This window comes from Chelonoidis abingdonii, chromosome 2, assembly GCF_003597395.2.
Source record: "Chelonoidis abingdonii isolate Lonesome George chromosome 2, CheloAbing_2.0, whole genome shotgun sequence".
Lineage (NCBI taxonomy): Eukaryota > Metazoa > Chordata > Testudines > Testudinidae > Chelonoidis > Chelonoidis abingdonii.
This window is the reverse complement of record NC_133770.1, coordinates 222,083,118-222,098,084: the sequence shown is the minus strand read 5'-3', so window position 1 is coordinate 222,098,084 and position 14,967 is coordinate 222,083,118. Positions and strand designations below refer to the sequence as shown.

The 14,967-nt window shown below is 39.7% G+C and overlaps 1 protein-coding gene across 2 annotated transcripts in view; it reads left to right on the top strand.

Moving 5' to 3' along the window:
- Positions 1 to 346: 346 nt before the first annotated feature.
- Positions 347 to 14,967, top strand: part of DSC1 (desmocollin 1) — a 37,963-nt gene continuing 23,342 nt past the window's right edge. For both annotated transcript variants that reach the window (XM_032778995.2, XM_032778996.2), the window contains exons 1-6: positions 347 to 456; positions 3,504 to 3,588; positions 6,268 to 6,470; positions 6,991 to 7,110; positions 8,557 to 8,712; positions 10,487 to 10,631. In XM_032778995.2, the coding sequence (XP_032634886.1) occupies positions 382 to 456; positions 3,504 to 3,588; positions 6,268 to 6,470; positions 6,991 to 7,110; positions 8,557 to 8,712; positions 10,487 to 10,631 (784 nt within the window). In that variant the 5' untranslated portion in view covers positions 347 to 381. The remainder of the gene's footprint in view (positions 457 to 3,503; positions 3,589 to 6,267; positions 6,471 to 6,990; positions 7,111 to 8,556; positions 8,713 to 10,486; positions 10,632 to 14,967) is intronic.

Sequence of the window (14,967 nt, the reverse complement as noted above, 5' to 3'; positions counted from 1 at the left end):
AGCCAGTCCAGGCAAGCGGAGCTCAGGTGCGCCTGGCACCTCCCTCTCCGTGCGCTGCTACGCCCAGCCCTGGGGCAGGGCAGTGGGCGGAGGAGGGGAAGCGGCGCCTGGCCCGACCTGGCCGGCGGAGGAAGGGAGCTGGCTGAGAAGGGAGTTGCCTGGCCCAGGCGAGGAGCAGAGCAAACATCTCAAGTCCCTGCGAGGAGCCGCACGGCGCGTCTGCCGCTGCGCCCCGCCCGCCCCAACAAAAAGAGGGAAAGGAAAGTAGCCACCGCCTGTCGCCGCTGCTTTCCCGCTCGCCACCGCACCGGTGGTAGCAGCAGCCTCGCTCCTCCGCGGGCGCGCTCAGCCAGCAGCCTCCGCAGCCCCCAGCCGCCCGCGATGGTCCCCGCCGCAGCCCGCCACCGGGGCTCGCTCTGCAGAACCGCCTGTCGGCAGCTCCTCTTCGGCCTCGTGGTGAGTGTGGCAGGGCCGAGCGGGCGCCGAGCAGCGCAGCGCCTCTTCCCTGCCCGCGGCGCTCTGCGGGCGGCTCCCCGCTGGGAAGAGGTCGGGGCCACAGGCGCAGGGTACGGTCCGCAGTCTTTCCCCGCACGGTTTGGGTGAGGCCGCAAGCAGCGGCGCGGGGAAAGGTGGTGTTCGTACCCAGGCTCGGGCGGTTGTACTTGTGTGTGTCTGGGGTAGTTTTCCCCCAGAGATGCGGTGATTTGGTTTGTCTACATCAGTCGGAGCTGCCTCGTTTTTCTCTTTAGAAGAATTTACCAAAGGTAGTGGGCGGCAGTGAAAGGTTAACAGTGTGCGCGCCTGCTGGTTATTGAATAAGTTGCACTAAAAAAAAAAAAGTGAAACTTTGGTTTCGATGCAAAGTCTAGATTCAGAGAAAACAACTTCCCCCTCTTAACAACCCCGCCCCTCCCCCTAAAAAAACTTTCCTGAATTCATTTGAACCTTTGTCGGTCCTAATTGTCAGGGAAGGCTTGTTGGAGTTCATTCCTGGCTCTTCTCTCTCTCGCTCTCCCTTTTTAAAAACTAGTTATTTATATTTTGGTAGGGTTTAGTTACCTTTGCCCCTTTTACATTAACTATTAAATTAAAGTGTCCGAAGGCACTATTGTATGTCCTGGAAGGAATATCATGTTGTATGGTGAAGAGGATAGGTGCTTTTCTGGTAGGAAATCCTTATTTACTTGAATTTCAGAAAAGGACGACTAGATGAGTCAGAAAAATTAAATTGACTTTGGTGCTTTGTCACCTACATCGGTAGATCTGTTTAGCCCAACTGACCAAAATGGTGCTTGTGGTTTTTTGTTTTTGTTTTGTTTTTGTAAGTGGTGTTTCTTGATTAGGGCTGTCAGACTAGACATGCTTCGAGTAGGGGATTGAACTAAATGACGTCCTGAGGTCTCTTCCAACCCTAATATTCTGTTATTCTACAGATTATTACAGCAGTAAAGGATTATCATTAATAAAGATATTTATTATTCATCAATAAATAGGTATGAAAAGGAAAGCGTCTTTATGTTGTATTTATAAAAGTCAAATTCAGTTATTCATCTGAAGCCAAATCCTGCTAACCGTGCTCACACAAGTACTCTTATTTCCTTCAGCTGGTCCATGCATTGGAGAGTGAACAGCTTTTGGCCCATTTCAGTGTAGGGTAACAAATCTATTTTTACCCATATATAATTATCAGCCCTGACCAATTCTATCTGCCTTCAGGAAAACAGCTCTTTTTAATGGATGAGTAAAGTAGCAGCTTGGCCGCTCCCCATTATCATAATCAGAGTAAAGAATAGGTGAGTGGATTGTCCCTGTGTAAGTAAATTTTCAATACTATTGCCAGGCAAAATTGATTATTTTTATATGTAATGAACTTGGTCTGGAAACTTCTCACAAAAACTTACCTGCCCAAACACAATCCGTTTACTCACCCTTACTGTAGTTTCGATGAATGGAGTGGGAAAAGCCATGCTAATTGTACTTTACTCACCAATCCAGTTAAAGAAAACAAAATTCCCCTGCCTTCTCTTGCACCCCCCCAATAAACAAACAAAACTCAACATAACAAATACTCCTTATATAATTCGAGTATAGGTATCTGTCATATGTACACTCAGAGCATATTGAACACTTATATTTACCAACAGGTCTATTCCTAGCTTTCTCTGTATATAGTACTTCCATAACTCTTCATGTTAGCATCAGACTAAATTCATTGATTAATGTTTTGAAATAACATTTCATTGGCCTAGAAAAACTCCTAAACTATGTCTGATTATATTGTGTGCTTATTTTTAATTTAAAAAACAAACAAACAAAAAAGTTGCTCCGCCCCCCCCCCCCCCCAGGAGAGAGAGGGAAGTTTTGTAAGGATTAATTACTTTTACAAATAGCCCAAATGTTAGCTGGGAAATGAATAGTGATTTCAGTTGCATGGTTGAGATTCGTGAAAGGATGTGAACCACAGAAATAATTTAAATAGGAAAAGCAGCTTTGACTGATGCATATACAATATTTTAATTATCTTAAATGCTGTGGTTATCCAGAGTGTTTCAAAATTAATCCGTTTTAAAATCATGATTGGCTAGAATTTCAAAGACTGCTTGATTTTTAAACTTGGAATGAGGAACCACTATGCCTCAATTTCATTTTATAAAATGTGGTTATTATTTATCAGTTGCAGTTGGGCGTTTTGAAGTTTGAAGCCTCAATTCTGTAATGCAATGTTGTATGTAAGTTGACAGACCTCAGCACATATTTGGAGCCTTATTTAAATCAGATGCAATTGAAGGATCTGGGGCTTAAGTAGTTTTAGTAAAGTACTTTTGAAGATACAAATTGATATGTATGTGCCAAGTATTATATGACATTAATAAAGTATTTATTCCTTTAAACATTACAAATCAGTGCAACCCTATAGAAATAAATGTCATGACTTGCTGAGTCTTAATTCTTAGTACACTTTATCCATGGAGTCCAAAGTGCTCTTTAAGGGAAGATACATTTTTATTTTCCGACTTCAAAATGTGGTTAAGTGGGAGGCTGAGTGTGATCCTGACCCTGTTGAAGTCAATAGGAGTTCTGCCGTTGATGTCAATGGGACCAGCATTTCAATCACAGGTTAAATGTCTTTGCTGAAGTGAGTGAGTGAAGTCACATAAATCATGGTGAGAGTCAAGAACAGACCCTGCATCTTCTGAGTTTTAACCCTGTACATTATGCCACAGTGCTTTCCTGTCATTTGTAATAAATGATACTTTCTAGGTTGTTAAGCTGGACTGTTTAAAAAACAACAAAAACCCTCCCTGTATGTCTCAGTAGTACTCATGTAACTTGCAATCAGTCACCAAAATATGTAATACATGTTTCAACTCTACATGTTAGTGTTCTTTAACATGACTAAAAATCTAGCTACTGCATACTTTTTATGCCATGATTTCAAACAATGTTTAAAAATACTTTCAGAACAAGGGTGACTATTCTTTTTTGTTTTCTTTCCTTTGCAGGTATTGAGTTTGTTGTGTGAAGCTTGCAAGAAAGTCACTTTTAATGTTCCTTCTAAATTAGAGGCTGGAACATTAGTTGGCAGAGGTGAGAAGCTTCAAGAGGTCCTTCAAAACTCTACATCATTTCACCATTTCTGTAGCTGCTTTTACAGTGAAGGGGAGATACTGATTTCTTTTGTAATACAATTTATTGCAGTTGGGACAACACCCAGTTAGTTAAATTCAACTGCATATTGGATTAGCCTTTTACTGAAGGATTTGCTGTGTTTTGTTATACACTTTAATGTTGCTCACCAGCAGCATATGCACATTTGATTGTTTTTATAACAAATTACTAGCAGATTTTTTTTTTTTTTTTTTTTGGATTCAAGGCAGAAGTTTTGCAAACGTTTTCGAACTTGGATGCCTCAAGAGATGTATCTTAAAAAAAGATCTAAATATGTGGTATAATCCTCGCAAGTGCTAAATGCTCACAGTTTACATAGAAGGGATATATTTTCTATCGTTAGGGCCCTACCAAATTTACGGCCATGAAAAACATGTCACAGACTGTGAAATCTGATCTTTTGTGTGCTTTTACCCTATACTGTACAGATTTCGTGGAGGAGACCAGTGTTTCTCAAATTGGGGGTCCTGACCTAAGAGGAAGTTGCAGGGGGATCATAGTATTGCCTCCCTTACTTCTGCGCTGTCTTCAGAGCTGAGCAGCTGGAGAGAGGCGGCTGCTGACCAAGGGCCCAGCTCTGCAGGCAGCTGCATAGAAGTAAGGGTTGTAATACCATACCATGCCATCCTTTCTTCTGCACTCCTACTGGTGGTGGCTCTGCCTTCAGAGCAGGGCTCCTGACCAGCAGCCACCACTCTCCAACTGCCCAGATCTGCAGGTGGCGCCGCTGCCGCCAGCAGCAATGCAGAAGTAAAAGTAGCAGTACTGCAACCCCCACCTCCTACAATAACCTTGAGCTCCGCTCCCTCCCTCCCTCCCCCACTCCTTTTTGGGTCAGGACCCCTACAATTGCAACACCATGAAATATCAGATTTCAATAGGTGAAATCATGAAAATTTATGATTTTTAAAATCCTGCGACTGTGAAATTGACCAAAATGGACTGTGAATTTGGTAGAGCCCCATAGTGTTTAACTTGGATTGTTTTAAAAAAACAACCAGATTTTCCTGTGTCATTGACGTATGAACACGTATGAAATCACGTATGGCCAAATCCTCAGCTGTGGCTATGAAGTATTTAGTGCAATATTCAGGAGAGAAGTTCCTTAATCCTCAGGCTGTTCTGTACTGGGTTGAGAAGCCCAAGTTCAAGCAATTTGACGGGGATTAGAGAAGACCAGACAACACCTTCTTTTTCCAGATTAGTCTCCTGTGGCAGGCTCTGGGAAGGGTGTGATATAGGAGTTGCTACAGAGGCTCTGTGTCACCTGAGGATCTTCCTACACAATGGAGATCCTCTGAGAGCTGAATCTGAGGCTGTCTTATACCAGTATTGGCACAGTTTTGGAGCATGGTCCAGGGCAGTGATCCTAGTCTCTACTGAATGAACAGTAGATAAAAATCACAGTCTTGAGTGTTTATTAATCAAGACTACCTTTAAAATGAGGGTGAATAAAAAGGACATGCAATGGAGAAGCTAACCTTAATGTCAGTTGTTTATAATGAAAATCTATGCAACTGATCATTGTGTATTTTGTGTGAGGGAGGTGGGTAAGTATCTTATTTTAACTTAATGAATATGAAAGTAATTCATTTAATTTCACTTTATTCAAGAAGAATATATCAAAAAGTTTTAACCATAAAAGACTACTAAACGGAAGAATTTTATACAATGCATCTGTTTGTTTGTCTGCAAACATTTATCCATGCCATTGTAGCCTGAATGCTGTTCCTTAACATTTTATTGAGAAAGGATGCCGTTTTTGTTGTAATACAACTTGTGTCTCATAGCACAATAGTAAAATAAGCAAGGATTTTCCCCACAATTGCTAAGTTCTGTATGATTTTAATAGCCTACAGGATATAACAATACACAGAGCTGTTCAGTGCTAGGAATAACACTGACTTACCTTGCCGCAGAGGCAGAATTCATATTCAAGTGCTCACTTATGGGAAAGCAGTGCCATTAGCAAAGGAAAGAAGATTCCACAGTGTCTTGAATGCTGACCAATAAGGGGTATTATTTGTGGAAATGCTTGATGATAATGTTTGAACATTCAATAGTAAGGCAGGCTGTTTTTAAGAAGAGAAAGGAACACTGTCAAATTACCCCCTCAGTGGTTATACTAAGGAAACACTGAGATGGAATCTGTTTTTATGAATGTTTGTCTGCCCATACTGGAAAAAATCCTGATCCCATTGAAGTGTGTTGGAATCTTGCCAATGACTTCAATGGAGAAAAGATTTCACCCACTGTCTTGTAGCAGAATTATTTATGTACAAGGGTAGCAGAATTGTTTATGTACCTGGGTGATGGCACTATTTTAGGAAAAGTAAGCACTTTGAAGGGCAAAAAATACACAAGAATTATATGATTTCGGGAAACATTAGTCACCACAATTAAACCATTTCCCCCCCACCCACCGATAGTGTCTTTGTGAAGTACTCACTATGGCCAAGTATCCTTTGGCAAATGGCCTAATGTGCTTATAAATATAAATATGTGCTTTATAAATATAAATCAAACTTTAGGCATGTAAGTTTGAAAACATGTGTCTTGTTGTGACTTGAGAGACTCTTTGAAATTTCTTTCTTGCAGTAAATCTGAAAGAGTGCCTTAAGTCCGCAGAACATATCAGTTCAAGTGATCCTGACTTTAGAATTCTAGAAGATGGTTCTGTGTATACAACAAATATCATTTCTTTACCTTCTGAAGAAAAGACTTTTACCATATTACTCAAGGACATTCAAAGACACGAAGAAAAGAAGATACATGTCAATTTGATAGCTCATCAAAAAAAGGTAAGCTCACAATTGCTACAGACGTTTTACTTTTTATTTTTTAGAAACTGACTTTTTATCATCTGGCTTCTCATTGTGTAAAAGTTGTTTATAACTCTTAAAATGATTAGGCATAGCTATTGTATTGTGTACTTTTAATTTAGCAATACCTAATCAATGCATAGGTTTTAAATTTTCAGGACTCCTTGACATGGCAAAGGCTGGAAATTATGACCTTCACCAGGGCATTAAGATTTTAGAAAAGCAAATTTTAAGCAATTTTAAAACTTCATGAGCACTGTATATTGGTAGGAAGTATTAAAATAATGAGTATTGTGCAGGGCTGAAGAATTCTCAAGACACTAGGATTAAGTGGAATGGTGAAAAAATGTAAAAGAGCAAAAACTGGTCCTTAAGATTTGGAGGGAGTTCTGAAAAATCTGTGAGGGGGTAAAATGAGGGGAAGCAAACAAGAATGTAAACTTTAACAATTTATGGGTTGATCTTTATTTAATGATTTCTTTTGGCCTTCTAAATCCAGGCACATAAGACAAGACATGCTAGAGATACAGTGCTCAGGCGAACCAAAAGAAGGTGGGCTCCTATCCCATCCTCTATGATGGAGAACTCTCTTGGACCTTTTCCAATGCAAATTCAACAGGTACATTTTATACACCAGCTATTTTTATAATGTGAATTACTTTCCTATATGACCAGTACAAAATACTGTAAGCCACTGCCTTTGGATAGCAGCTTAGCAAAAAAGTGAAGAAAACCAATGAAATTATTGTTTTAGAAAAGCAATGGTGAATCCATAGTAACTGCTTTTCAGGAAAAAAGTCATAAGATTAATTCAGCCCCTTTGTGTATATGCATTGATAGTCTTGTCAAATACACACAGGAAATGTGAGGCAGAGGTAAGTCTAGAACACAACTCCTGAATCCCAGTCCTATTGCTCAGAACTTTTTGTCTCGTTCTTTGTCTATGCTGGGGTCCCACAGAACAAATAATATGATCATGTCACTGAAGACTGTAGCATGCATAAACATAAAGGGGCCAAATTAAGGGTGCACAGACAGTTACCCAGTCAGTAAAGGACCAAGAATGCTACTTGCATGCCTAGTAAAGTAGAAGTGTGAGGTTTCACTCAATAATAAAGGCTGTGAACTGTGCAAAGTTATTAACATCAGCCTTGCCCAGCACTTCTTCACCAAGGCAAAAGAGGAGAGATGCTGCTGCTGTGTTTATGTTCTGTCTGGAGCACTAGCTCTCTGCCTACTATGTAGGAGACCGGGTGGGGCCTAGAAATATGTTCGTTGCAGTAGCCATGGAGATATGTGGGTCTGAAGCATGCTTATTGCACTTCTGGAGTTTTTAGCAGCATTCCTCTTAAAAAGTTCTGCTTGTGTGTAAATGCTACTATTTAGAGGCTTATAATGGGGTGAAATCTGGTTGGATTTTTATGATGACAAGAAAAAAGGCATCTCACTGACCCCAGTGCTGTCCCCTTGCCAGCTATCAAATCACTGCTCTCAAGAAATCTAGAACCTTCTTTCTTTGAAGAAACTTTTTAGTAAGAACTAACAGTGGCAAAAAAACCCACAAACCACTTCCAGTCATAAATGGCTGAACCAGTTTTGCTTAAAAAGTCAGTCTCAGACGTAGAAAATGTTAACCAGAATGGTTATGAGTGATTGAAAATAGGGGTTTCTAATGAAAAGCATTAGGCAACCTTAGCTACACCTGGCAACTCTGTCTATAATGATGCTGAGACTAAATATATTTTACTCACATGTTCCCTTCCCCATGCAGTCTACTCCAAGCTGGATTTTCTTCCAGAGCTATTTGTGAAGGATTAGCAACCTTTCTCACAAGTGCATTTACTGTAAGGGTACTTAAGATTGGCACAGAGCAGACCATTTTTCTGTTCTGTGTAAAAGTTTGAGCTGCTGTAGTACCTTAACCTAAGACTTGGATTTTATACATCCTTTCTGAAGTGTGACACTGTTTTCTATCCCACACTTACATTAATTCAGAAAACACAGAAATAGAAAGGTGTTTAATGACGAATTATTTTGTCTGTGTTTAACAAATTACTCTTTATAGGTCCAGTCTGACACAGCCCAAAACTACACCATTTATTACTCTGCAACTGGTCCTGGAATTGATAGAGATCCAAAGAATTTGTTTTATGTAGAGAGAGAAACTGGGAATGTTTTTGCTACTGGCCCAGTAGACCGTGAACAATATCCAGAATTTAAGGTAAGGGCCTAAATTGTATACACAATTAAATGTATTAGTACTTTCATTCTGTTGCTGAAGAACTTCACTGGTGTGTTCTAACAGGAATGGGAGGAAAATGCATCTGTGCTCAGGCAGAAATTGGTGGTGGGAGTGAAGGAAGATCTGATTTTACAAGACTTCTTTTCTGGTGGATGAATTGAAAAAATCCACGTAAAGTTAAAATAGCTTTATTAATTCCTCAGCATTTGCTTGTTCTGTTCAGTTTTAATGTTTATTAAATGAGTAAACTACTCTCTCTGCTGGCTGAGAGGTGTAAGGAGGTGGCAGAAGTGGATAGCTCTGCTTCTGATGGACGTTTGGGAACATTAATATTCCATTGTTTTCCTACACATTAGGGAAATAGTAAAAATAAGACAGTCTAATAATTCCACTGCACATTAGATTTGTTTGTTCATTCTGCTTCCTTCTGGCTTTTTTCTCGGTGAATATGCTTCCTCCTTTCTCTTAGGGAGTTGGTTAGCCAGGCTTATACCTTAATTGAAAAGAAAGCAAATAAGAAACAGAGTCAATTATGTCAACGGCTGTTGCTTCTACACTTTCTGTACCTCAAACACACACAATTAGAAGAGTATCAGAGATTCTTGCTATGTTTTTGGACACCATTTGTCTACACAGTACTGCAAACGTTGTTTTTACTTGCCTGACTGTTGTCTCAGGTAGAAACAAGCAAAACTATACAAAATGTTGGCTCTGCTGTTTTTGGCAACACTAAAGTGTGGCACACCACAAGTGTGGCATGCTAATGTCAGCCAGTGTTTCTTTGTAGGCTGAGGAACGAAGTATGCCAGAAGATAAACTTATGGAATTAATAAGTTTAATGTCTCTCTGCCACGGGAATTTGTAGAACTGCCAAGTGTGTCTGACTTTAACAGTGAGGAGGAAAGTGTCAGACAAGGCAGCTTCAGATTGCCCACCAAGGAGAATATAGAAATAACATTAAGTATGGAAAGTTTACAAAAAGTGCTGCCACTACCCCCAAAGGCAGAGGGAATGGACTTTTCAGTTAAACTGAAGCAATCATTCTGTAGCTTGTTGTTCTTGCGTCTATATAGTCTACATAGTCCCTCTCCCTCCGCCCCACAAAATTGCTGGTATTGCACTGGTTGCTCACTCCTTTGTTTCCACTTTTGCTGAAAGCTGCACTCTACTTAAGTGAGCACCACTGAGTGTGACACTTGGATACAAGATGGGTTGGTTAAGGATGGTCTGTTTGTGACTGATAATGGGTCAAATGTAAGTTCTTATTCAGTGTATTCAGATCCCAATATGGAAATCTTTCACATGTAACTGTGGAAAATAATGCAAATAGTTGTCATGGGAGCTGGGAAGCAGTTAAATGCATTACTTCTACCGCTGCCAGCCTGTAACATCAATCATCTCCTCTTGCATCTGACTGAAGACAAATTTGTTACTGAAATTGGGTCTAGCATGTTATCCTGAAGCAGAAACTATTAATAATAAAAGGAAACCCCATGCACCAGTGGCTAGAAAGAGCTCAGCTCTGTCCTCCATGGTCAACAAGGAAAGATTAGTATATGCAAATAGCTGCAAAAATCTATTGACAACATAAGCCATTTACTTCTATTATGTTTTTGTCTGCTTATGAAAAGGGTATATTTGACATTGTGCTTTGCAGAAATTATTCTGTAGATCCTGTTATTCACTGGGCTGAAAAGGAATATTTTACCCTGCCGTAGAACAGTAAACGACTAAGGTTTTTTCTCTTTTATAGATAATTTTCTTTGCAACCACTGCAGATGGATATTCACCAGAGATACCACTGCCGCATACAATCAGAATAGAGGATGATAATGATAACGCCCCATGCTTTACACAGGACCTTTTTACATTTGTTGTTCCTGAACATTGCAAACCTGGTAAGCATAATTTTATGATTTTTTTTTTTTTTAAAGCACTGTGATTTTTGACCAATAAATTTCTAAAATGATATCAACTTCCAACAGTGACGTACCACAAGGATGAGTGTGTATAATTCTCATATTTGATCAGTTTTTCAGTAGGAATAACTAATCAATATTTTTATATTGAAGGCTACATTTCCAAAGCACTTCCAATTTATTTCACATTTGCACATGCTTCAATTTGCGTGCAATATCCACGCCAGATAGTTAGCCATCTACACATGGGCAAATTACGTGCACACTCATATCAGCAGGCCTTTGGACCTATCTTCCATAAATTTGTCTAACTTTTTTTGAACCCAGTTATACTTCTGACTTTTACAAAATGCCCTGGCAACAAGTTCCACAGGTTGACTGTGCATTATGTGAACAGTCCCAGTCTTCTCATATGGAAGCTGTTCCATGCCCCTAATTGTTTTTGTTGCTGTTCTCTGTATGTGTTGTGTGTTTGTTGAGATGGGGCACCAGCACGAAGTATTCAAAGTATGGACGTACCATGGACAATGGCATTACGATATTTTCTGTCTTATGATCAATCCCTTTCCTAATAACTCTTTTGACGGCTGCTGCAGATTGAGCAGATGTTTTTAGAGAGCTATCTATGATGACTCCAAGATAACTTTTACCACTCAAAGAGAATTTAGACCCATTGTTTTGTATGTATTAGGTGGAATGCTTTCCAATGTGCATTACTTTGCGCAGTTCAACATTGAATTTCATCTGTCGTTTTGTTGCCCACGCACCCAGTTTTGTGAGATCCCTTTGTAAAAATTAAGTCCAAAGCTGACAGCTCTCTTGAATAGTTTTGTATCATCTGCAAACTTTGCTACCTCGCTGTTTACCCTTTTCCCCAGATAATTTATGACTATGTTGAACATCACTGATTCCAGTACAGGTCCTTGGGAAAACCAACTCTTTATCTGTCTTCACTCTCAAAACTGGCCATTTATTCCTACCCTTTGTTTCTTGTCTTTAACCAGTTACTGATCCAGGAGAGGACCTTCCCTCTAATCTCAGGACTGCTTAATTTGCTTAAAAGCCTGTGATGAGGGACTTTGTTAAAGGGTTTCTGAAAGTCCAAGTACACTATACCAACTGGATCACCCTTGTCCGTGTTTGTTTGACTCTCCTCAAAGAACTCTAATAGATTGGTGAGGCATGATTTCCCTTTACAAAAGCCTTGCTGACTCTTCCCCAACAAATTGTGTTCATCTGTGTCTGGTAATTGCTCTTTACTATAGTTTAAACCAGTGTGCCTGCTACTGAAGTTAGGCTTATAGGCCTGTAATTGCCAGGATCACCTCTTGAGCTTTTTTAAAATTGATGTTACATTTAGCTACCCTTCCAGTCACCTAGTAAAGAGACTGATTTAAGTGTTAAGTTATATATCACAGTTAGTAGTTTTGCAATTTCATGTTTGAGTTCCTTCAGAAGTCTTGGGTGAATATCATCTGTCCTGGTGACTTATTATTATTTAATCAATTTGTTCCAAAATCTCTTTTGATACCTCAATGTGGGACAGCTTCTCATATTTGTTACTTAAAAAGAATGGCTCATTTTCTTTGCAGTGAAGACCAATGGAATGAATTCTCTGCAATGGCCTTGTCTTTCTTGAGTGCATCTTTAGCATCTGAATCACCTAATGGCCCCATTGATTGGTTGGCAGGCTTCCTGCTTCTAATGTACTTGAATGTTTTTGCTGTTAGTTTTTGGTATCTTTTGCTAGTTGTTGAAGTGTGGTTTTTGTTTTTTTGTTGTTGTTTTTTTGCCTACCTCTTACACTTGACTTGCCAAAGTTTATGGCCTTTTCTATTTTCCTCAGTAGGATTTAACTGCCAATTTTTAAAGGGTGTCTTTTTTGTTGTTGTTGTTGTCTTTAACTGCTTCTCTTACTCTGTTTAGCCCTGGAGGCATATTTTTGGCCCTCCTAGAGTTTTGTTCTTTATTTGTAGTACACCTTTAGTTTGAGCCTCTGTTGTGGTGGTTTGAGCCACTCTTGTGATTGTTCCTTTTAATTTCTGCTTAACTAGCTTCCTCATTTTTGTGTAGCACTGCTTTTTGAAGTTGAAAGCTACTGTGGTGGGTTTCTTTGGTATTTTCTGGCCTACGAGGATATTAAATTTAATTACATTTTGGTCGCTGTTACTGAGCGGTTCAATGATATTCACTTCTTGGACCAGATCCTGTGCACCACTTAGGACTAAATCAAGAGTTGCCTCTCTTCTTGTAGGTCCCAGGGCTAGCTGTTCCAAGAAGCAAAATGGTGTCTAGCAACTTCATCTCTGCATCCTGTCTTGAGGCGGCATGTACTCAGTCAATAATGAGGGTAGTTTAAGCCTCCATTATTATTGAGGGTGTTTTTTTGGTAGCCTCTCTAATATTCATGAGCACTTCAGTCATTGTCACCATTCTGGTCAGATGGGTGGTGGTATATTCCTACTGCTGGAGTTGTCTTATTCAGGCATGGAATTTCTATCCATGGAGATTCTATGGTACATAGTTATATCAATATCCTCGCTTAATACCAGACTCTTAAGTTCACCTAGCTTGGTATTTAGACTTCTAGCATTTGTGTACGAGGTCTTATAAAATTTGTCAGTATTCAGTTGTCTGCCTTCATGGGATGTAATTGAATGGAACTTTGTTTGTTTCTCTTCTACCTGTATTTTATCAACTTCTGTCCTGTCTTCTTTACCAGGATATAGATCATTCCCTTTAATAAATCCCTCCCCAAGAGACATCTGTCTGAATCATGTGCTCCTCTGCACATTCAGCTTTCCCCCAGCCCTTAGCTTAAAAACTCTGCACGTATTTTATGTAAATGGGGACAGTTTAGCTGTAATGTACAAAGATAATTACTCAAATTCAAATAAAGAATTGTGAAATACCATCTTTGTTCCTATCACAGGGTCAATGTTTGGAATTGACAGTACAGGTTTACTTTGAAAGCCGCAAGTATAAACTTTTGACCTTGTATTAAAAATTCATTTTGTGGTATCTCAAACTCTTAGAGACCATTCAATTCATTGAGGGGGGAATGATCATTTTAAGCAGAAATGCAGAACTGACATCCCTATACTTGATTCACAAATCTGAGTTCTGGATCCTGCAAACGCTTAGGAACATGGTTTATTTTAAGCATGGGAATAGTCACATTGACTTCACTGTGACTAATGTTTAGCCAACATATAAAGACACGATACTCAGATTCTTCACCCACAATTCATTTTGAGCATGCAAAGTAAGAGTTGTAAACTTTATAGCATTTTTCTTCCTTCATATTGCAGCTATGAAAAGGGGGTCAGGTCCAAGTATTTGTCTGCATTATATATCTGGTTTAGAAGTGGGTTTTAAAGTCACTTCTGGGCTGAATATCTAGAATGAAGTGCAACGTATATACCAAAATACTTAAATGTAGAATGAACGCATGCAGGAGTACAATAGGTATACATTAAATACTGACAATATTTGCCAGAATAATAGATATAGGGTCCCTTTTTGCCCTGGGCTGTCTTCTCACATTATGCTGCCCTTATAGCATAAGCTCTATTGATATTTCTTACCTGTCCTCATTTTGAAGGGGCAAAATTTTACCCTTCATTACTGTTAGATGTGTTCTTTCTTTCAGAAGTAAGATAAAGGCCATGCATCCGCAGGGCATGTTCCTTCTCCCACCAAAATCCATAGGAACACTTTGGTTGCCTTCAGTGGGAGGAGATTGGAGCCAAAGAAAAGGACAATATTCACTGTTAGTGTGACTTCAGTGGAAGTTACTCTGGGGGTGAATTTGGCCCAGGCACTAGTGTATAAATTGCTGTTTTCTTGAACAGCAAAATAAGGGTCAGATTCTGCCATCTGTGTTCACAATTTAGTATCTCACTGTGTTAGATTATTTAAGACTAATTGCCTGCTACAGTCTACTTCAAGTAAATGGACAAGGAATGGAAAGAACCCTGCCTCTGCTGCCACCTCTCCTTCTCCTTATTGGCCAGAAGCACAGCGTAGGGGTGTTAATTGCTTCACAAAAAAGGGGATGAATTAATTTACTCTCTGTCCCGAATAATACTGGAGAAGGGGTGGAGTTGTCACTGAGTCATGTTTTGTTCTCCACTCTGTTTCCGAGGAAGTGCAGCTTCCTCTACACTTACACCAGGCAGATTATGGGGTTGCAGTCTAGACCTTTGAATATGAGTGGGACTATGTGTGGAGAACAGTGCTACTTATTGTGAATATCAGAATTTTAATCCTCAGTAAATTGATAAATCAGGTTACTCCATGGAAGAAATAATTT